Here is a 25,703-nt window from a genome sequence, read left to right on the forward strand (position 1 = left end):
CTACCTGTTCAAGATAGGTGTTCCACCACGTTAACGCAGTACCTGTGAAGGTATGCGTAGCGTACTTAACTTTGTCCTCTTCAGTACACTTACTTATGGCAAACACCGATTCGACCTTCTCGGTCCACCATTTCAATCCAATTGGTCCTTCGGTTCCATCAAATTCCAAAGGTTTGCAGGCAGTGAATTCTTTGTAGGAGCATCCTACACGATTTCTTGTGGAATTAGTTCCACTGCTAGATCCAGAGTTATTGTTATTTTGCATCGCAGCCTGTACTGCGGCTATGTTTGCTGCTAGGAAAACACGGAAGTCTTCCTCACTCATGTTCAAATTCTAACGAGTTGCCGGTGCCATTTCCTTCAAAAATAGCCCAAAAGAATTAAGTTAATCATATAGAATTTTAAGAGTAGTCAATAGTATTTCGTAGCATAGTATGAACTCATTTATAAAAGCTTTTTCTTCATATTAGCTTTTTATAGTTTTAATTCGGGTAGTACCTACCCGTTAAGTTCATACTTAGTAGCTAATATACAATTCAACTACTATAATTCTATATGAAAAAACTGATTATAATAATATATCGCGTTCAAATTTATACAATATTTTACAAACTTACAATACCACTATTATACATATAGGATGAAATATAGCACATAATAACTTTGCTACTCGGCAGCTATAAAGGCAATTCTAGTTAATACGCAAGTCGTTCAGCAAAAGAAATAAAGACACGTAATTCATAAGTTCAGAAACAAGTCATGCATTCTGGTTTTACTAAGACGAATTTCCATCCTTGGTCTTGTGGAAAGTAACCGTTATGACCATTGGCTAGGCAGCATGTTGTAATGTCATCAAAAGGACGAGGGTTTCATAATGTCCAGCAGCCCCGTAATAATCTAAAAACCTTATTTCTCACCTCAACTACTGAATTCGTCACTTGTGGAAAGGTTTTATTTAAAATTTGTAATCTGATGTTCTTTTTCTCACTTTGGTAAGAAGCGAACATCACTAACCCGTAAGCATAACATGCTTCTTTATGTTGCATGTTAGAAGCTCTTTCTAACTCGCGAAATCCTATGTTGGAATATGTTGAGTCAAAATAGGTTCTTAACCCGTAGCGTAAAATTGCATTTGGGTTCCCCGCATTTAACGCTTTAAAAAAAACACGGCGTAACTTACGGTCTCCCCAATCTGATATACCCCACCTATCAAATGAAAGCCTTTTATAAACTAAGGCATTTCTGGAAAGTCTTTCAAATGTTTGACAAGTTAATTTCGCCATAACTAAATGTGTTGATGAATTCTGACCGACTCTAGACAATATTTCCTCAATCATATCCTCTGGTAGGTCTTCTAAAATATTCGGTTGTCTACCCTTAACGTCTATTTTATTTTTATACTGTAAAATAGACAAGGATTAGATTCATAAAAGATAATTAACAAACAATACAAGCAATTTTTACATAGAACATAAAAGTACAAGCACACTACAATACATATAATACACAACATGATTAGAACTCCCTAATCTGGATCACTGGTTTCTTCTTCTTCGGACTTGGTTCGCTTTCCTAATTTTCTAGGGATATATGGTGTTCCTCTAATATGAGCCGTCGTTTTCCACAATGGTTTAGAAAAACCTGGTGGTTTAGAGGTTCCCGGGTTATTGTTACACTTGAGGAAATACGGATATTGCCGATACATATAAAGCTCATCGGGGTTGGAATCAGGTTTCTCTATTTTTATATCTTTTCCCTTATTATTTTATTTTGCTATATTAAATTGGGTCGAGGTAATTTCTATAACATCATCGAAATCCTCATCGGGATCCGATTCATCAGAAAATTGGTAATCTTCCCAATATTTTGCTTCCTCGGCGGAAACACCATTGACCACTTTTAACTTTGGTCCGTTGGTTGAGGATTTTCTTTTATTTAAACGATTTACTGTAGGTATCAATATTTCTTCCTCCGGAACCTCTTCTTCTTCCGGTTCCTCCTCTTCCGATTCCTCCTCTTCCGGTTCCTCTTCTTCCGGTTCCTCTTCTTCTGGTTCCTCCTCTTCCGGTTCCTCTTCAGGAATTTGTGAATCTTCCCAAAGTATATTCGACTCTTCATTATTATTAGGTGAGTCAATGGGATTTGTACTAGTGGTAGACATCTATCACACAATATCAAACACATTAAGAGGTTAATATATCACATAATAATTACATGTTAATAATATATAGTTTCCAACAAAAGTGTTAAGCAATCATTTTTAAAGAAAATACGGTCGAAGTCCAGACTCACTAATGTATCCTAACAACCTCGATAAGACACACTAATGCAAATTTCTGGTTCTCTAAGACCAACGCTCGGATACCAACTGAAATGTCCCGTTCATATTGATTATAAACGTTCCATATTAATTGATTTCGTCGCGAGATTTTGACCTCTATATGAGACGTTTTTCAAAGACTGCATTCATTTTTAAAACAACCACAACCTTTATTTTATCGATAAAGGTTTAAAAAGCATTACGTAGATTATCAAATAATGATAATCTAAAATATACCGTTTACACACGACCATTACATAATGGTTTACAAAAAGAATATATTGCATCAAAAATAAGTTTCTTGAATGCAGTTTTTACATAATATCATACAAGCATGGACTCCAAATCTTGTCCTTATTTTAGTATGCAACAGCGGAAGCTCTTAATAAACACCTGAGAATAAACATGCTTTAAACGTCAACAAAAATGTTGGTGAGTTACAGGTTTAACCTATATATTATCAAATCATAATAATAGACCACAAGATTTCATATTTCAATATACATCCCATACATAGAGATAAAAATCATTTATATGGCGAACACCTGGTAACCGACATTAACAAGATGCATATAGAATATCCCCATCATTCCGGGACACCCATCGGACATGATAAAATCGATGTACTAAAGCATTCCAAATTCCAGAATGGGGCTTGTTGGGCCCGATAGATCTATCTTTAGGATTCGCGTTAATTTGGGGGTCTGTTCCCAAATTCTTAGGCTACCAAGCTAAAAATGGGCATATTCGGCTTCGATCATTCACCCATATAAAGTAGTTTCATTTACTTGTGTCTATTTTGTAAAATATTTATAAAATTGCATGTATTCTCATCCCAAAATATTAGATTTTAAAAGTGGGACTATAACTCACTTTCACAGATTTTTACTTCGTCGGGATGTAAGACTTGGCCACTAATCGATTCACGAACCTATAACAAATATGAACATATATATCAAAGTATGTTCAAAATATATTTACAACATTTTTAATACGTTTTACTATTTTAAGTTTATTAAGTCAGCTGTCCTCGTTAGTAACCAACATCTAGTTGTCCATAGTTAGATGTACAGAAATAAATCGATATATATTATCTTCAATCAATCCACGACCCAGTGTATACACGTCTCAGGCTAGATCACAACTCAAAGTATATATATTTTTGGAATCAACCTCAACCCTGTATAGCTAACTCCAACATTACTGCATATAGAGTGTCTATGGTTGTTCCAAATAACATATATACATGGGTAGATATGATATGTCAAAACATTTGCATACGTGTCTATGGTATCCCAAGATTACATAATATATTAGAATACATGTATAATACAATATAATTAGCTAGGATATGATTAATATAGATTTGTTACCAATTTTCACGTAGCTACAACAAGCAATAATATCCAATCTTGTTTTACCCATAACTTCTTCATTTTAAATCCATTTTGAGTGAATCCAATTGCTATGGTTTCGTATTGAACTTAAGTTTATGAATCTATACAGAAAAAGTATAAGTTTATAGTCGGAAATACATGTTTGTAACGACCCAAACCAACCCGCATTAAACCGCGTTAAATTTACAAAATAAAAAAAAAATTGCTGAACTGCCACCTGGCGCGGCGCGCCAAACCTGACTGTCCGGAAAGTCTTTAAATGCGAAAATGTTTGACTAGTTCCCGACATATTTAGGCGTAACGCTTTTAACCCCATGTTCCATATATAAAAACTAGCACGTTCTATTAATAAAATTATGTTTACGAAGCGGGGCCCACATTGACCCAAATTACCCCTTAAGTACCAAAATACAATTTTCGACCATAAGACTTTTAATACAAAACAAAGCCGAGCATGGCGATTGGGGATACGCTACCCAATCCTAATAAATCCAAAAGCAAGCCTTCTACGCAAACTATGAAAGTCCTCTAATCCTCGCGCTTACCCGAGCCACCATCCGCATGCAATCTATAAAAAGAGTCAACAACGAGAGGGTAAGCTAACGCTTAGTGAATGATAATATACTACATACATATATATGTATAAAATGGACACGCCACAAAATAACAAATACCGCATACCGAGGCATCCATATAAGGCACTACACTAAGCATACCCTACGATCTCTAAGCAACGAGCTAAAGATACAATAACAATATAAGTTCACCAACGACGATGTGAACAACGCCAAATAGCTACACCCGGAGGGTTAGCTACAACACAACAATACATTAATATATAACAATATAAACGAACAAGGTTAACACCTTAACCCAATACCGAGAACCAAATACCACAATGAAGATTGGCCGAACTACACGAGCCTTAGTAATCCGAAACCACACGAGATTACTATCTTCACAACATCGAGGTTGGCCGAACTACACGAGCCTTAGTAATCCGAAACCACACGAGATTACTACCTCAATAAGATGACCGAACTACACAAGTCACCATGAATCCGAACTACACGAGATTCATTTGATAAGATGACCGAAACCACACGCGTCATCGTGAATCCGAAACCACACGCGATTCACATCTCCAACTCAAACCCACGGTCACGGGATTATAAAATCCACCACATCGGGGCTACAACATCCAAATCACAATCACGTGTGATAATGTACACACGAACGTGTACTTCGCCAAAGATGGTCAACCAAGCGCACAACCGTGCCAATTGGACTTATACAAAAGTCCATCAAGTCCACCTACATGTGAAGTGAGCTCTATAGCCGAGAATCACTCCACCCGACCCGCACCCATCCTACACATACATATGTACATAGGATAATATCACTCACCTTGAAGTCTTGAAGAGTGCTTCCAAGTAATCCGCAAGTCGCCAATGGGAAATACCTAATCCATTATCACAATTACAACATTACACTTAGAGTGGATTCACAATTCAACCCAATTCAACCATTAGTGCAATTTCGACCCAAATGCACTTCCAAGCACAAACCGTGCCCAAACTAACCCATAATCACTAACACAAGTGAGAATGGTCCCAATATGTCAATTAAACTCGAACTCAAGTGTTAAACACGTGTCATACCCATTTTGACACTTAAACCCTAATTTTGACCCATAAAGGTCAAAATCTCATCCTTTACAAGTTTTGACACCTAAACACATTTAACTCGGTTCTATACTTCAACTTAATCCATTTTAAGTTTATAAACATCATTAAATCGCCAATTGGGTCATAATTACCACCGAACCCTAATTTGACCCAAAGTCACAATTAGTCAACCATAATACCCTAAATGGGTTTCAATACTTCAATAATCACTATACCTAGTGATTAAACTCCAAACCAAAGCCTAATCAAGGCCAAATCGTCATCCAACCCAAAACCCGCCAAGTGACAAGAATAACTAGTCACCATAAACCCATTTCATCACCTAAAAGGGTTACACAACAATTTAACTCAAAACCCTAACTTGAATATCAAATCAAATAAATGAAATTCGGAGTTTGAGCTTACCAATACCACCACAACGTAGCTAGGAACGAAAGGAACAACTTTAAAACCCGAGACTTTGAACGATTCGAGCTTCTTCTTCACCAAAACCTCAAATCTCTCTCTAGACCTCTCTCTCTCTCTAAGAATGGATGAAGATGATGAATGGATGTGAAATGATCCAAAGTTAGATCTAAACCAACTGATATGGCTCACAAATCCGGCCCCAAGTGAATTTACCAAATTACCCTTCATTTAAAATAATTAAAAACAAAGGATTCTGTCAGCGCGATTCGGCGCGGCGCGCACCAGACCCGCGCGGCGCGCAAGTAGTCAGTTTCAGGTTCTTTTGCTTTTTAACTAAATATAAATATTAAACGAAGCCCGTTCTCGTATGTCTTTTATAAACAAGTATACAAAATAAATATTCGGGTCTTACAACTCTCCCCCACTTAAACTCGATCACGTCCTCGTGATCCTCGTCACTTAACCAAACGGACCCCACTTACGGTCCTAAACATAAGTTCCAACCCGACTTTCCTAGGCAACTATTCTCATTGAAGCACCTTTAACACTAAAATCGTCATCCGCGATTTTCTCAAATCCACAATCCGAGCACTAAAACCATGCTCCTTCCCTAACATCGGGAAAACTCAACCAATCTCGTACCGAGATATAAATCCCTTAGCGTACTATTACCGAGTACAACGCTAAAAGCACCCAAGTCCCAACCTAAGGTCAACAACCCGAACCGATGAAGACCGATCCAAACGAATCCTTACGGATAACACCACTCAATAGACATCCCTTGTAGTGCGCAATACGACCAATACGCAACTACCGTAACATCATAATCCAACAGTTAAAAACCGATAGTTCCCAAACGACTATGGAAACGCAAATCCCAAGGTGTACGAAATCAACCATCGTCACACCCGTAACCAACATGTGAGCGAAACACGGCTATCGCATCACTAATCTCACAACATGGTCCTCACGACCCCACCATCGGTGTATAAAACAACCGACAGATCACACAACACGAAGGCTGGCCGAAAACACACGCGCCTTTAGTGAATCCGAACTACACGAGAGTCACTATCCCAGAGGAATGACCGAACTACACGATTCATTTATGAATCCGAACTATACGAGACTCACTCCTCAATACAATGACCGAAACCACACGAGTCATTTGTGAATCCGAACTACACGAGATTCACTTCCACAACATCGAGGTTGGCCGAACTACACGAGCCTTAGTAATCCGAAACCACACGAGATTACTACCTCAATAAGATGACCGAACTACACGAGTCACCATGAATCCGAACTACACGAGATTCATTCCGATAAGATGACCGAACTACACGCGTCATCGTGAATCCGAAAACACACACGATTCACAACCATGATGAAGTCAGCGGACCCGAAGATCATGCTTCACCAATCTCAACACCGGATGAAGTCAGCGGACCCGAAGATCATGCTTCACCGATATAACACCACGCTCATGATGAAGTCAGCGGACCCCGAAAGTCATGCTCCACCAATCACGTACTCCCATGATGAAGTCAGCGGACCCTAAAGATCATGCTTCATCAATCAACCATACCATAATGAAGTCAGCGGACCCCGAAAGTCATGCTTCATTAATCACAATCCCATGATGAAGTCAGCGGACTCCGAAAGTCATGCTTCATCAATCAACAATCCCACGATGAAGTCAGCGGACCCCGAAGGTCATGCTTCATCTATCACATACGCACTTTCGGCCTCAAACACCGAGTCGTGCAACATCACGCTCTGCTACACTACAGTGAACCCTAGCGGACCACTAACCATCCATAATCGAGCAAGAACCACCTATACCAAACATAGGTAGCAAACAATAATTCTCCAAAAGAGAACCCGACACACACCTCCCTTAACCGAAGGATTTCACCTTGCTCGCCACATACGTCCATTATCCCTCAACGAGATTTACCACATTACCACCTTGGTGATAATTCAAATCCAAAATCATAAGTACAATTTATCCAAAATTGTGCTCTACCACAAATCGACCCAACCAGGTCTCGACAGCATTTTCCGGATCTACCAATAGCATCATCCGAAATCTCACACTAAAACTTCCTCGTGCGGGAGTGTAACTCCCCCACTTAGAACCACGTTCCATATCCACAACTCGTACAACCGCACAATGCTACCACATGTAGACTTTACCAATAATTGGGCTCACACTACCCATTACCACATCTTGCTCCAACCTTGAGTACACGAAGGATTTTAACCAACCCTTAAACACTTTGTACAAAAAGTGTACCGCAACACAATCGGAGTCGAACACCACGCTAGTAGGTATAAAAGAGGCACCTAATGTCGCGTCATAAAGACTCCATTACCAACACACATCGAGATTTAAAACACTCGATCTCAAGGGTTCCAACCAACCGACGAACCTCATGATTCGTCACTTCAACATAAAAGCGAACACGCGCTTAACAACCAAACACCAAAACCATTTCCGTGGCTTGGTAGAAACGTTTCCCAAATACTAAGGAATGCTTGGTTGCACTAAGTCTTACGCCCTTCGCCCGTCAATCAATCATCAACATAGGGTACTTCCATTAGGAACGTCACCCATAGCATAACATGCACAACAAAGGCACGCAACTCAAACTCAAACGGCATTTAATAAATAATCAAAAGACATATTTATCAAAATTAAACGTACCTTAACGTCTCCTGGCCGCACCCGTCCCCGCTAACTTGGGACATTCCGACTTACGATGTCCTTCTTTTTGGCAATTGAAGCACACCATACCATCACCCTTTGGTACCGAACATTCCCAAGACTTGTGACCCCTCACGCCACAATTGTAACATCTAGCCGCACTAGAATCCGACATACCCGTTCGCGTACCACCCGTGCTCACACTCGGACCCTTAGCCCTCTTACTCGGAGCACCGTAAGAAACGACCCTTCGCTCACTTGAAGGTTCAACCCTTTTCGATCGTGAATACGACTCGAAACCTCTAGCCAAGTCGAATAATTCCGAAAACGATTTCGCTTGACCCCGGCTAATTTTACTTTTCAAGTCATCATTCAAGGTCCGATAGAAATCTCCCATCAACAAACGATCATTCCCCAAATACTCCGGACAAAAACGAGCCTTCGCCATAAAGGTCGTCTTGAGAGTACTCAAATCCATAGATCCTTGTAGCAAATTTCGCAACTCATTACGCAATTCCCACAAATCGGCCGAAGTCCGGAACTCCTCGAAGAATTCCTCCTTAAAGTCGTCCCACGATAAAGCCATAAACGTCTCGCCACCGACAAGATCAATCTTACCATCCAACCAATCCCTTGCCCTACCTCGCAACAAACTAGTAGCGAGTCTCGTCTTTTTCTCGGGTGGGCAATCAATAGTACGGAAACACCCTTCGACGTCCGAAATCCAAGTTGTGCTTACCAAAGGATCCGGCTTTCCGTCATACATCGGGGGTTTAGTCCTCATGAAGCTCTTAAAATAACGCTCCATTTCACCACTACTTTGAAGTTCGGAATACCTCCTTTCCATTCTTTCTTCTAACGCACCCATTTGCTCCGCAACGGCGGCCGCAACTCTAGTATTAAACTCCTCGTCATTCATCTCGATCTTGTTTCGCGTCGCCATTCTAAAGAATGCAAAACGATTAGTCCACGAACGTGTCAAACCGTACGCACGACACAGCCCCATCTTGCTAAACACTCATCGTACATCACTTGTTAGACACGATTTGCACCCGTAATAAGGTTTACAAGTTCTTATTACGCACACATGCCGCATCGACTCGTTAGTACAACGACCGTCTCGCTCAATGATATACACAAACACAACCAAAATTCTACGCAGTACAAACACACGCGAGAATTATTATCACAACACAACAACATATTAATAATATCCGTATTACTAATATAAACGTTAGTCAACCTATAGCCAAGGCACTAACCAAACCCATTCCGACCCGTAATCCTACAAGTCCCGCAACAAATTACGCGCACACAAAAGTCTAAGTCTAGGCACCTATCTCAGGTCACCTAAATCCCTTAGACCATGCTCTGATACCACTTGTAACGACCCAAACCAACCCGCATTAAACCGCGTTAAATTTACAAAATAAAAAAAAAATTGCTGAACTGCCACCTGGCGCGGCGCGCCATATAGGCCGCGCGGCGCGCCAAACCTGACTGTCCGGAAAGTCTTTAAATGTGAAAATGTTTGACTAGTTCCCGACATATTTAGGCGTAACGCTTTTAACCCCATGTTCCATATATAAAAACTAGCACGTTCTATTAATAAAATTATGTTTACGAAGCGGGGCCCACATTGACCCAAATTACCCCTTAAGTACCAAAATACAATTTTTGACCATAAGACTTTTAATACAAAACAAAGCCGAGCATGGCGATTGGGGATACGCTACCCAATCCTAATAAATCCAAAAGCAAGCCTTCTACGCAAACTATGCAAGTCCTCTAATCCTCGTGCTTACCCGAGCCACCATCCGCATGCAATCTATAAAAAGAGTCAACAACGAGAGGGTAAGCTAACGCTTAGTGAATGATAATATACTACATACATATATATGTATAAAATGGACACGCCACAAAATAACAAATACCGCATACCGAGGCATCCATATAAGGCACTACACTAAGCATACCGTACGATCTCTAAGCAACGAGCTAAAGATACAATAACAATATAAGTTCACCAACGACGATGTGAACAACGCAAAATAGCTACACCCGGAGGGTTAGCTACAACACAACAATACATTAATATATAACAATATAAACGAACAAGGTTAACACCTTAACCCAATACCGAGAACCAAATACCACAATGAAGATTGGCCGAACTACACGAGCCTTAGTAATCCGAAACCACACGAGATTACTATCTTCACAACATCGAGGTTGGCCGAACTACACGAGCCTTAGTAATCCGAAACCACACGAGATTACTACCTCAATAGGATGACCGAACTACACGAGTCACCATGAATCCGAACTACACGAGATTCATTTGATAAGATGACCGAAACCACACGCGTCATCGTGAATCCGAAACCACACGCGATTCACATCTCCAACTCAAACCCACGGTCACGGGATTATAAAATCCACCACATCGGGGCTACAACATCCAAATCACAATCACGTGTGATAATGTACACACGAACGTGTACTTCACCAAAGATGGTCAACCAAGCGCACAACCGTGCCAATTGGACTTATACAAAAGTCCATCAAGTCCACCTACATGTGAAGTGAGCTCTATAGCCGAGAATCACTCCACCCGACCCGCACCCATCCTACACATACATATGTACATAGGATAATATCACTCACCTTGAAGTCTTGAAGAGTGCTTCCAAGTAATCCGCAAGTCGCCAATGGGAAATACCTAATCCATTATCACAATTACAACATTACACTTAGAGTGGATTCACAATTCAACCCAATTCAACCATTAGTGCAATTTCGACCCAAATGCACTTCCAAGCACAAACCGTGCCCAAACTAACCCATAATCACTAACACAAGTGAGAATGGTCCCAATATGTCAATTAAACTCGAACTCAAGTGTTAAACACGTGTCATACCCATTTTGACACTTAAACCCTAATTTTGACCCATAAAGGTCAAAATCTCATCCTTTACAAGTTTTGACACCTAAACACATTTAACTCGGTTCTATACTTCAACTTAATCCATTTTAAGTTTATAAACATCATTAAATCGCCAATTGGGTCATAATTACCACCGAACCCTAATTTGACCCAAAGTCACAATTAGTCAACCATAATACCCTAAATGGGTTCCAATACTTCAATAATCACTATACCTAGTGATTAAACTCCAAACCAAAGCCTAATCAAGGCCAAATCGTCATCCAACCCAAAACCCGCCAAGTGACAAGAATAACTAGTCACCATAAACCCATTTCATCACCTAAAAGGGTTACACAACAATTTAACTCAAAACCCTAACTTGAATATCAAATCAAATAAATGAAATTCGGAGTTTGAGCTTACCAATACCACCACAACGTAGCTAGGAACGAAAGGAACAACTTTAAAACCCGAGACTTTGAACGATTCGAGCTTCTTTTTCACCAAAACCTCAAATCTCTCTCTAGACCTCTCTCTCTCTAAGAATGGATGAAGATGATGAATGGATGTGAAATGATCCAAAGTTAGATCTAAACCAACTGATATGGCTCACAAATCTGGCCCCAAGTGAATTTACCAAATTACCCTTCATTTAAAATAATTAAAAACAAAGGATTCTGTCAGCGCGATTCGGCGCGGCGCGCACCAGACCCGCGCGGCGCGCAAGTAGTCAGTTTCAGGTTCTTTTGCTTTTTAACTAAATATAAATATTAAATGAAGCCCGTTCTCGTATGTCTTTTATAAACAAGTATACAAAATAAATATTCGGGTCTTACAATGTTACAAGTTATTTTTGTAAAGGTAGTCATTTCAGTCAAAAGAACGACGTCTAGATGACTATTTTGGAAAACATACTTCCACTTTGAGTTTAACCATGATTTTTGGATATAGTTTCATGTTCATAAGAAAAATCATTTTCCCAGAAGAACAACTTTTAAATCAAAGTTTAACATAGTTTTTAATTAACTAACCCAAAACAGCCTGCGGTGTTACTACGACGGCGTATATCCGGTTTTACGGTGTTTTTCGTGTTTTCCGGTTTTAAATAATTAAGTTAGCATATCATAAAGATATAGAACATGTGTTTAGTTGATTTTAAAAGTCAAGTTAGAAGGATTAACTTTTGTTTGTGAACAAGTTTAGAATTAACTAAACTATGTTCTAGTGATTACGAGTTTAAACCTTCGAATAAGATAGTTTTATATATATGAATCGAATGATGTTATGAACATCATTACAACCTAAAGTTTAGTAGGTAAACCTACTGGAAGTGACAAGAAATGATCTAACTTCAAAGGAGCTTGGATGGCTTGAATGTTCTTGAAGTAGGATCATGACACAAAACAAGTTCAAGTAAGATTTTTACTCGAATTAAGATAGTTTATAGTTAAATTGAATCAAAGTTTGAATATGAATATTATCTTGAATAAGAAAGATAACCTACTGTAAATAACAAAGGTTTCTTGATCTTAGATGATTACTTGGAATGGATTAGAAAGCTTGGAAGTAAACTAGTAAACTTGAAAGGATTTTCGAAGTGTTCTTGAAGTGTTCTTCCTAAGATGATTATAGCTTGATTCTTGAAGTAATTTTTGATGAAGATGATGATTAGCTACTGGAAAAATTCATTTATAAGTGTGTGTGTGTGTGTGTGTGTGTGTGTGTGTGTGTATGTTGAGAGAGAATTAGTAAGAGAATTGGAAGTGAAATGGAGTGAATGATGAGTGGTAAGTGGTGAGTGGTGAGTGGGGTTAAAAGGAGTTCTAGTTAGTTGACTAGTTCATGGTAGAAGTAAAAATTGATTAGTCATGCATGACATAATCAAGAGTGGAATCCCATGCTAGTTCCTATTGGTATATGCCCATAGTAAGTACGTCTAGTAGCTGTGTATAATACGGGTATGAATACGACAAGAATTCTTGATGAAAAAAGAATGAGAATATAACTGTAACCATTTTCGTTAAGTATGAGTGTTTTGATATATGTCTTGAAGTCTTCCAAAAGTATATTAATACATCTAAATACACTACATGTATATATATTTTAACTGAGTCGTTAAGTAATCGTTAGTCGTTACATGTAAGTGTTGTTTTGAAACCTTTAAGTTAACGATCTCATTTAATGTTGTTAACCCATTGTTTATTATATCTAATGAGATGTTAAATTATTATATTATCATGATATTATGATATATTAATATATCTTAATATGATATATATACATTTAAATGTCGTTACAACGATAAGCGTTACATATATGCCTCGTTCAAAATCCTTAAGTTAGTAGTCTTGTTTTTACATATGTAGTTCATTGTTAATATACTTAATGATATGTTTACTTATCATAATACCATGTTAACTATATATATATATATATATATATATATATATATATATATATATATATATATATATATATATATATATATATATATATATATATATATCCATATATGACATCATATAGTTTTTACAAGTTTTAACGTTCGTGAATCACCGGTCAACTTGGGTGGTGAATTGTCTATATAAAACCTATTTCAATTAATCAAGTCTTAACAAGTTTGATTGCTTAACATGTTGGAAACACTTAATCATATAAATATCAATTTCATTTAATATATATAAACATGGAAAAGTTCGGGTCACTACAAGCGCGTTATGACCGTGCCTATGCTCTGGCCCAGATCCAGCATGCTGTTAACAGTGATGATGATAATGAGGAGTAGGGAATGTTGAGACTCCTGTGATGATTTGGTTATGTTATGTTTTAAAAAACATTATTATTATTATTTACACTCTGGTCTGTAATAACTTTAACTGTAATAACCCAACCCGTAATCCTTACGATAATTTTTTTTATACTACACAATTACACGCCAATTAAATATGTAACCCATTTCATGAGTTCTATTTAAAACGCACAACAATTAATTGTTTACAATAGGCACGAGGGCCACGAATAAAGTTTAGTACAAGTTTGACCCATTACAAATGATAGTTTATAAACCAAACGACGTTCCGAGCATGGTTTGGGACTAAACTACCCAAAACTAGGCCAACTTCCAAAAGCTCCAACATAACAACAACAAGGGACACCTAGTGCCCAACGACCCCCTTGCCCTTGCCCGCGCCTGCATCTAAAAAGATAAAAAACGAGAGGGGTAAGCAAAGCTTAGTGAATGCAATAATTATACACATACATATATAACCTACTTACATGCAATCACATACACAATTACCTCATACACGCTAGCAATTTAAAAGACATACCAACGCAAGGCATAACGCTAAATCTCCAAGACCACAAGCTAGCACAACGATAACATATATAACTCGAATATTGTGAAAACACCACACAACAAACACATAACCATGGTTAACCAATAGTACAAGGAATGGTACTTCGAGTTTCCCATTGGTGTTCCCAACAACCGTTAGCGTACAACGAATTATAACACTAACCCCGGAGTGGTATCGATCGCCCGAACTTTAAACCCACCCGTCACGTGTAATGTGGTATCGAACGCCCGAACTTTAAACCCACGCTACACGCCCACACACATACATGACATGGCATCGAACGCCCGAACTTAAATCCATATCATATATTGACCCGATGTGGTATCGACCGCCCGAACTTAAATCCACATCGAATCTCGTACAAGTAAATACATTATATACACATATGCATAATCATTCCACTCACCTCAAGTCCCTTGTGAAAGCTAACCGAGCTTGCAACTCTTCAATGTAACGTACCTATTACATTATGCATTCATTAACATACAATCTAGTTGAATTAAATACCAAACACTAACCCTTGAGCATTTAATGACCCATTTGCATTAAATGACTCAACTACACCAAAACCGCCCATTAATGGCCATGCCTCGTCATAAATCACTAAAAGCTAGTGATTAGGGTTTAATAACATCAACTAACATAAACTTGGTGTATTTCATAACCATTTCACCCGATTAGGTCAACTAGTGCTCTTTTGACTCTTTGACTCACAATTCAAGTCAAACTTACACAATAATAACACTTTCATCCTTTTAAAAGTGCATTAATGACTAACAACATCATTTAGCACTTACAACCTCAAATCACAAGATCAAACCCTAGATAATAGCTACTTAGGGTTTCCTTTCAACAATCCAACCCAAAAACCCACCCATTTAACCCTCAAATGGGTCACACTAGTTCCATATGAACCAACCCTAGCTTAAACTAATTAAAACTCGAAAATTAGAGTTGAGACTTACCAAAACTATCCGCTTGTAGCTAATAACAAGGAGAACAACTTTAATTCTTGCTTCTAGGATTGATTCACAAAACTCTTTCTTCAAATCTCAAGTATAAACTAAGTGGATTTTAAGTTTGAGAGGAATTTATGAAAGAAAATGGAAAAGAAATGAGAATATAGGATAAGTGGTTGATATTAAAAGCTCCAACCAGATCTACATGTAAAAAGACTAAATTACCCCTAAACCCTATTTAATTTGAGTAAAATTCAGAATCAGAATTGCAGAAGTGCCGCGGCGCGGCTCGTTTGTCGCGGCGTGACATAAAGAAGGAAAAACCACCCTTCTTAACTCAAGTTCTGATCTGGATTTGCTTTGATTGTCGCGTCGAGGCCTAATTCCTCGCGGCGCGGCATTGGCCTGTTCCTGGTCACTTCGACAACAAATCATAAAACAAAGGTTCAAACACAAGCACAACAACTTTCACCCTTCCTATGCACGTCTAAACCTCGACCTTAAGTCTCACACGACTAGACGCTAAACACGAAACATTCATATACGCGTACACGCACGCATTTGAATATACCTATATATATATACACACATATACATATATGCACTTACACCTAACTAACACTTTAGTTCATTTAATCACATGACGAGTAAGTTATAAGCATACTATTAATTAAGTACGTACCTTTAGACGCGCACGGGAAAACGGGGTGTTACATTAACTATGTTTAATTTCCGTATGCATAAGACCCCTTTTTATTATTATATGCTTGCATGATTTATTATCATATATGTATTTTCGATGGCAATTGAAGGACGAACAGGTTGAGAAGCAATTAAAGATGCTTCTACATTTAAAGGCTTGAAAAAAGGGAGAATTACTTTTTCTCACTTACACTTACTTTTATTTTTATTTAGTTTATGCAATGAGGACACTGCAACTTTCTAAGTGTGGGGTGAGAGGTAATCAATTGACTAAATTGATTGAGTTAAATTTGTTTAAGTTAAAGTTAAAAATGGGTATAATTTTTAAATTTTCAAAAGTATAAAATTCTTAGTTAAACTTATGTCTTTTTACTAACTTAAATCTTAATGATAATAATAAGAACTACTCTCAATTTCGAGATCGGATTACTTGTTTAAGATAAAGGAATTAACGACAAAATTGTGAAACGAGTGCAAACTTATAGCCACTACCATATGGCATAATAAGCATGGATCACTGAGGCAGCAAAAGAGTCCAAAATAAGGGTCAATTTAGAAAAATTGTCAAGTGTAAAGCTAAAAGCTAAGCATGAAAGCAAAGGAAAGGAAAAAGAGCCCAATGAAGGCCAACAAAATAAAAGAGTTCCAATGAGAACCATACACTTTTAAATTATAATTAGAAAATAAAAGAGTCCAATACAGTAAAACCTCTATAATTTAATACTCGATAAATTAATAACCTCGATAAAATTAATAATTTGTCCGATCCCAACTTGGGACCAGTACAAATTTGAACCCCAATCGATAAAATAATAACATAATAATTTTTTTGAAATCACATTGTAAATATATTGGTCCCAGCGAAATTATTAATTAATAATTACTTTTTTTTTTTTTTGAAATCCCAATATACATTGAACTTGACAAGTTCATTAATGTGTGGATGTACATACATGAGAATCTTGAAGGTCCTTGTTTATGTTTTATTCAAATAGGTAAAGTGAACGGATATGATAATTTCGAATGCCGATGCATTAATTTTAGAACTGCTCACAAATATAAGCTAATTTTTTTAAATTGATAATTTATTAATTTATCGATATAATAATATCTCGCTAAATTAATAAAATATCCCGGTCCCAATATTATTAATTTATAGAGGTTTCACTGTAATGACCAAACTGTATAAATCTGATTTAATAAACATTAGGATTGCTTGTATTCCTTGGTCTGGTTCAGACTAGTTCTTTTAATAATAAAAGCTAACTTATAATTAGACATTTGTTTAACTTTGCAATTTTGCTTCAATTCTCTATACCCATTTAAAATTGTTTTTTTATCCCTTTTTAAAATAACATGATAAATTTACTTGAGGACAAGTAAAAGTTCAAGTGTGGGGTATTTGATAACTCCTAAATTATACAGTATTTTTAAAACATTTTGAGGAATTATCTTGTTATTTTAGAGTCATTTTAATACCAAAATACGCTAAAATGGAAAAAGGGGAAATAGGTAATTCTGATATTTTGTTTAAGTTATGTGCAAAATAGGAACAAAAACAGCGAAAAATAAAGAAATGCGAGATGAAGCCGCCGGCCTAAGGGCTACAAAGCTGCCAGCTTCCACATGAATTCCAGAATGTTCCAGTCTTGTTCGTAAAATATGCTAAACTTGGAACTAAAGAAAAAGTACAGTAAAGCCGCCGGCTTCACCCTGAAGTCGCCGGCATTGAAGACACAGTTTCTCGACTTGCTGATCAAGTTTACGTAAATAAGGAAACAAAATCAAAAAGATTTGCCGGATAAGTAAAGCAGCCGGCTTGGCAGCAAGCCGCCGACTTAATGAAGGCGGTTAAGCGTTTTTGGCTTAAAGATCACGTTTTGTTTGGAAAAAAAAGTCACCGACCCAGGGAAGCCGCCGGCTTGGTTAGCCATCTTATAATATTATAAATAAAGGCCTTAGGTCAGAGTCTTTATCATCCAGTTCAGTTTTTTATATTATTCAGAATTCAAGAACGAATTAGTTAGGTCCTTATCTCCTTTCAACATTCAAGTTCATTATTTAATCTTTTGGCTTTCAATATCTTCTATGTCGGTATGACTCTTTACTTTATTTCTTTTCTTTTAATTGTTTTTACTTTAGTTATGGGCTAATAGCCTTACATATGCTTGAATCATGTAGCACTTTATGATCAATTGCCTGAACTATTAAACTGTATGAAAGAAAACAGAAATTCGAAAGTTGAACATGAAGCCGCCGGCTTCATGAACCAAAGCCACCGGCTTCATCCAGATTGTTTAGAATTCGTATGTTATTTATACTCAGATCAAACTAAAAAGTATTCGGCGGAATTATTCAGAAACCTCAACGAAGCCGCCGGCTTTATATGATGTAAACAGAATTTATATATTGACAGAATCTATGGAACTCTTGTTATGTTTTATGTCTGATAAATACCACCATTAAATTAATCTGATTTACATAAATCAATTGTTAGGTTTTAACTAGAACATCACTATGTTTAAAACTTGTTAAAACTTAAAATATAATCGGATTGATTTAGTTGTGAGGATTATAGCTAGTAACTATAATTAGGGTTTGGTTAATCACATTAAATCCACTATCAGGTCTGATTACAAGCAGGAAATTCAGTCATCTATTTTAGGGTTAACCTGATCAATTAATCTTGAAGTAGGTATTCCTAGGTCAATCATCAATCCGAGTTCGATCTTAATTTAAAAAAGGCAATTGTGAACAATGTGTGAAAGATTCAAGCATGTGTTTTATTTATCATTGTCTATTTCTTTTAAAGTTATTTATTTGCAATTTATTTATTTATTGTCATTTAAAGTTTCAAACAACTCAAAATCTATATTCTCAAATCCACTCGTTCTCTTGGGACGAACCTTAACTTACAAAATACTAAACTATATCTGATCGGGTTTTGTTGCTCGTTAGGGTGTTAAAAGTAAATCGTAAATTAAGACATTATAAATATAAAAGTAGGTTAAAAAGGCATGGATTATTGCACACACTATTGACACATCAAGTTATGTGTGTAACCAGTTATATAGTCAATAGTATGTAAGTTATGTCTATACACATAACATTTTCGAATGTACTCAGATATAGCCATTTTCTGTATAACACGAGTATTAAACAACGCATAACCAAACGCACCCAAAGAAACCGCCGCAATGCGCGGTCCAACATTTTTCTAGTTTAAACCATGTGATGTCAAGATGAGTAATTATACAAATTTTATGCAACTATTTTGTATGTTTAACAAGATAAAAGTTTCACAATCTTTTAACAAACACATGATTCCTACATTATTATATAATCACAACAAATATTTTTCATATATTTTTGAATATATACATGATGATGATAATAAATTACAAATAACCCTAATTGTAAGAAGTATTGAAGAGGGATATAAATTTCATCCAAAGGCTCCTAACATCAATGGCCGTTTCATTGTACCTGATAAAACAACAACAACAACAACAACAACAACAGCATCAGCAGCAGCAGCAGCAACAGCAACAACAACAACAACAACAACAACAACAACAACAACAACAACAATAATAATAATAATAATAATATAAATAGGAAACGTAAATAGAAAGTATATTAGTATAAAATAAGTCATAAAATACATATATATAAAAAATTAGGTTTATTTGTCTGATATGTTTTGTTTGCACCAATAAGTATATATATCTAATGTTGCACCATAGCAGAACAAATATGATATTATTTTATCTTATATCTTCAGATAAATAAATAGCGATCAGATAAAAAAATTATTTTTTCGTCAGCAAACATAATAAGGTATGAGTAAATTACAAACAACACCATAATAATGATATTGTTGGGTGTGAAGATTAAACTTGGGGATCAAGTCAAACAACTTAGGGACCAAGTTTTGTTTAACTTAGGGAACAACTTTTTTTTTATTTTTTTATTTTTTTAACGGCTGTAAAAATTTTATTAAATCAAAACACTAGCAAGGAGCTAGAGATTAAAAATTACAAAGGGTATTAAACCAAGTTGACCATGACGGTACAACTTTACGTCTAGCTTTTTGCCATGAAAAAGCAAATAAATGAGTACAATCAAACAAGTAACTTTCACGAATGCTATTGTTATGAAAGACAATATCATTACGGAAACGCCATATCCACCATAAAGCGGTCGAGAAAATACAAAATAGTCTCTCCCTCCACAGAGTTGAACCCGAGTAAGAATCTAACCATACAAACATATCATCCACCGAAGTAAAATTTGGCCATGAACATCCAATCCAACTCCGTATAGAACTCCAAAGCACTGAAGATGCATGGCACGAGAGGAACAAATGATCCCGGTTTTCAACACCAACACTACATACCGGACAAATGATACTGTCAATGTTAATCCCCCGGAAAAGAAGATTTAATCGCGTCGGCAAACGATCCCTTATGAGTCGTCAAATAAATATATTAACCTTTGAAGGTAAAGCTTTAATCCATCTTGTACAAGGTTGAGAAGAAGGAAGTAGCTGACGATCAATAAACTCCCTCGTTCCCTTAACCGTAAAAAGACCATTATTCTCGATCTTCCAAATCCAAGTATCCGGATGATCGGTAATGTTTACCACTTGCAGGTCATTTAAAAGATCGAGTAGATGGCAGGAGCCTGGAGGGTATCTTAGCCACGACCAAGTGAAACCATTTTCATTAATACGATCCTGAACTAGGCACAAAGGATTAGAATCTAACTTGAAAAGGCGATTATACCTTGATGCTAGCGTGAAATTTCCTAGCCACTTGTCAGAATATAATGAAGTTGAACAGCTGTTACCAATTCGTTTATGAAGAGAGCCTGGAGGAATAAGGTTGGTTAAGAAACAATGTTTGACAGAGGTGACGATTGAGTTCCACACACCAACTGTAGTACATCGAGTGTCATCAAATCCTAGCGAATCTCCATGGATTGTCTTGAGCAGCCGAACCCATGGTGAATTTGGAATTATAGTGGCTCTCCAGTACCGTTTTAGAAGGAGTGATAGATTAAACGAATTTAAACTACCAATACTTAAGCCTCCATTTTCTTTAGAAGCTAATATAGACTCCCAACTAGACCAATGCATCTTCTTTTTATTTGTAGTATCTCCCAAAAAAAGAAGCTCGTGTTTTTTCTAAAAGTTGAAGCACGGTTTTTGGCGCTCGATATAATGATAGAAAATAAACACCAATGCTTCCGAGGACCGATTTAATAAGGGTACATCTTCCGCCCTCCGAAAGTAGTTTTGCCTTCCATCTTGATAGTTTTTTGTTAAATTTATTAATAAGAGGTGACCAACTAGCAACTCGTTTCAGGTTGGCCCCTATTGTATAACCCAAAAATTTTAATGGGAAAGAACCGGCAACACAACCATGAGAATTTGCCATGATATTCACTTGATCCTGATCAACACCGACACCAAATAGATTGGATTTAGACATATTAATTTTCATTCCTGACTCACGGTAAAAACTGTAACATCCCGCCTTTTTCCGTTTACTTTTCCATTTAACTATTTAAATTCCGTTATATGATTATGACATCCCTCGTTAATTCGCATTTTAAAAATATCTCGTTTAGGTAATTCACGCACCCGCAACCGAACTCGAGGGACTAGTTTCGCCAAAGAGCCAAAGAGGTGACTAACTTGTGACTAGTCACCCCACCACATATCTTTTTCTTTTTCATTTTCCTTTTCTTCTTCTACTTCCACATTTTCTTTCAATTCTCCATTTTGAAGAATCATCATCTAAATCCAAGCTAGCGGGTGTCTTGCAAAACAAATTACATATTTGGAATCCTTGCAACTTCCTCTTCGATTCCATACCAACTTCATTACATTTGGGTAACTTTCTAAAATCACTAGATTTGGTGTTCTTGATGTTTTTAACTTATAAAGTTGTTAATTAGTGTCTATGGCTCAAGTCTAACATGAATATATGATTTATATGTTCGATTTTGTTATTTGAAGTAACTAGCATGAACATAAACTTTGGTGTGTTTGATTTGGTGATTTGGTTGTTTGAATGATGTTATATGTCATAAATGCATGTATTAAATGTGTTCCTAACATCACTAGCTTCAATTTCATGTGTAGGTTGCTTGAGAAAACTCCATAAACTTGATTAGTGATTTTGGTGAATTTGGGTTAGGGTTTGATAAGCTTGAAATGAATATTTGATGCATTGAATGTCATGAATTATTGTTAGTAAGTAGTTAGTTGTATTGTATGCTCGATTACCTACAAAACGGCATGTTGTATGTATGCATTAAATGCCCGAATCATAAATGTGCACTTATCAAATTTGAGTATTAAATGTGTGCATTAATTGATCATTTACTTTGGAAATCCAATTGTTACAAATAACGTTTTTGGTTGGTGAAATGTATTTAGTTGTGTTCTTTGTCAAATTACCTTTCTAACGATATAAGATACGAGTCCTAAGTATTAGCGGTTTGCGAGTTATGCTTGAAAGTGTTTTGAATTGAGACTTGGACATTTTAGACTGACCAGGTACCAGCTCCCGTGTATTGTCGCGGCGCGGCAACTCTGGGTCGCGGCGCGGCCTAAGCCGTGTTCAGGTTCTGACCTACATGTCAATTATATGAAAAATGTTTGGCACCCTATGGACCTCCGATTCACATGAGACTTGTTCTAACATGTTTATATATGAATAAAAACCTCAGAAAAATAGTTCGGGACCCGACCCGAACGTGTTGACTTTTTCGTTGACTTTGACCGACCAAATTTTGACTTATTGTTCAAACTTAACCAAATGATTATGCAACCTTCCTAACTTGTTTCTATACTTGTATCTTGCATGAAACTTGACAATTTGATTCACATGCTACATAATCGAGTCGTAACGAGCCATAGGACTAATTGAACATCTTTGACCTATCGGGTTTATCGTTATTGATACGACCTATTTGTTTAGGTCAAGACTAGCACTATCCTTCGCACACGTTACTTTGTGAAGTACTTTTCATACGTGCACTCAAGGTGAGATCATAGTCCCATCTTTCATACAACTTTTATGCTTTAAACTATGGGATGAGAAACATATACGTATCATACTTTTACACATTGAACACAAGTACGAAAACGAACATTCCACGTACGGGTTTGAACAAAAATCCTCAATTCAATTATCATTAGTTACACTTGCAGGGTGTAAACGTGAACTTATATTATGTGATCACATGGGCTTGACGAGCCTCATTCGGACGGTTCGCTACCGTTAGCGGATGAAATATATTTTCGGGTCTAGTGTATGTTCTAACACTACGCAAAGGGTGCAAAACAGTTAAGTTTGATAATTGGGTGCCCGCGAAACAGATAACAACTTTGGAATGCAAATGATTTTGATAATCATATTATATTAAATCTTGTGGTTCAAATGCAACGTTTACTAAAACACCTATGATTTCACCAACGTTTTCGTTGACAGTTTTCTATATATTTTCTCAGGTCCTTGAAAGCTACTTGATACATGCTTCCGCACTCTTTTTGATGCTTGCTTGGATGTCGAGTATACATGCATAGTTGGAGCGTCTTTTGATTACTTTAAATTGTGTCGCATAGGTTTCATTCGTACGTCAAACATTGTAATGTAACTAGTCTTTTGAACTACATTTGTAAACTTGAAACATCCTTTTTCTTATGAAATGAATGCGACATATTTTGGTCAAACGTCATGTTAAAGACTTATGACCACGTAACGGGACCTAAGTAGTCGGCGCCGTCAAACATGATTTGGTCGGGTCGCTACAGAAACGATCGAGCAGATTAATCATGAAAGTAAGGTCATTATGATGCCATTCAGAAACTAATGCAGCGTCATCTGCAAATAGGAAGTGAGATATTTTGCATGCACCAACTGAAATTCCATGTAAAGCATTATTGCGAACGGCTGATTCGATGGCTAGGTGAAAGCCTTCCATAATGATAATGAAAAGATATGGCGACAATGGGTCACCTTGGCGCAAACCACACTTCAAAGAGAATTCCGATGTCGGGCTTCCATTACTAGAACCAAGCTTCTACTCACTTGGTGGGCAAGTCGAATTTGATTAACAATTTAACTTGGTGGACAAGTTTAACTTGATAGATAAGTTTAACTCCAATTATAAATAGACCACTAGTTTCATTTTAATTGTGTGCACAAAATTTTTTTTAAAAAAAAAAAGATCTCTGGTTTGCACCCGTGGAGTAAACCCTTCTCCGTGTTTGAAATAGGAATATAATCACGTTTTATTTCTTGTTTGGTTTACATTTATTTTTATCATTTTATGTTTTAGCTAATTGTTTGTTGTTCATGGGTTAGTGATTATAATCAACGCTTTATGTATTTGGACCTTAGTCAATCTTCTTTGGACCAACTCTACTTAATTATTTTATAATGATTATGTTTTTGATTTTTTAATTTTTTTTAATTTTTTTAAATTTATTTCTTTATTTTACAAAACACTCTCTCATCTTCTTCAAAATCCATTTTCAACCACTTCTAAACACCAACTCCAACCACCACTTCTACCCACTAACTTCACAATCCACCACCACCGCCTCCTGTTGGTTCTATTTTTTGGGTTTTTATTTTTCCGACCACCTCCTTTACACCACCCACCTATCTTTTTCCTTTAAAAAATTCACAGATTTTCTTAATGTTCTTCCAGAAATATCTTATAGCTTAATCATTTATAAAAAGAAAAAATATATAATCAACCAATTTATGTACATAGAAAAGTATACAACCATTATATTACCAAGTCTATATTTAGATTTTAGATACATATACTGAGGTTAAATAACTTAATAATTATTATCAATACTATCATTTTCAAGATTCACCATCATCATAAACTGCACAAAAAATTGCAATAGCAACAGAGGAGTTGGTGGCGTCGCATTTACCATCGCACACAACAATCGGAGTTTGTGTATTGTCGGAGTTTGGTAACCATAGCTCCATATCCGGAATATCATCGCCATCATTAGGCTAGATCCCGTTATTCTGATGTGATCGAGGCGTAAAGGATTCCGGCGTAGGTCCGGTGAGTTTCACGTCAGAGCGCGTCATAGGTCTGAATGGGTCGATTTTAGTCTCTTTGTGTTCGTTAACATATTTCGAGTTTAATGGTGACGGTGGTGACGTGTTCTTCGCTCGTAAACAAGG

At 36.7% G+C, this 25,703-nt stretch overlaps 1 protein-coding gene and 1 long non-coding RNA gene across 2 annotated transcripts in view; one reads left to right on the top strand and one right to left on the bottom strand.

The window, feature by feature from the left end:
- The window catches only part of LOC139867475 (uncharacterized), a 144,611-nt gene extending 126,596 nt beyond the window's left edge, over nucleotides 1–18,015 (top strand). The window contains exon 4 of the long non-coding RNA XR_011765850.1: nucleotides 17,986–18,015. This is a non-coding gene — a long non-coding RNA (uncharacterized lncRNA). The remainder of the gene's footprint in view (nucleotides 1–17,985) is intronic.
- A 1,492-nt stretch (nucleotides 18,016–19,507) lies between these two features.
- Nucleotides 19,508–21,613, bottom strand: LOC139892789 (uncharacterized). Its single transcript, XM_071875919.1, has 2 exons — nucleotides 20,969–21,613; nucleotides 19,508–19,690 (listed from the first exon to the last, which is right to left on the bottom strand). The coding sequence occupies exons 1-2, from the start codon at nucleotides 21,611–21,613 to the stop codon at nucleotides 19,508–19,510; spliced, it is 828 nt and encodes a 275-aa protein (XP_071732020.1).
- Nucleotides 21,614–25,703: the final 4,090 nt, after the last annotated feature.

This window comes from Rutidosis leptorrhynchoides, chromosome 1, assembly GCF_046630445.1.
Source record: "Rutidosis leptorrhynchoides isolate AG116_Rl617_1_P2 chromosome 1, CSIRO_AGI_Rlap_v1, whole genome shotgun sequence".
In the NCBI taxonomy this organism is placed as follows: Eukaryota; Viridiplantae; Streptophyta; class Magnoliopsida; order Asterales; family Asteraceae; genus Rutidosis; species Rutidosis leptorrhynchoides.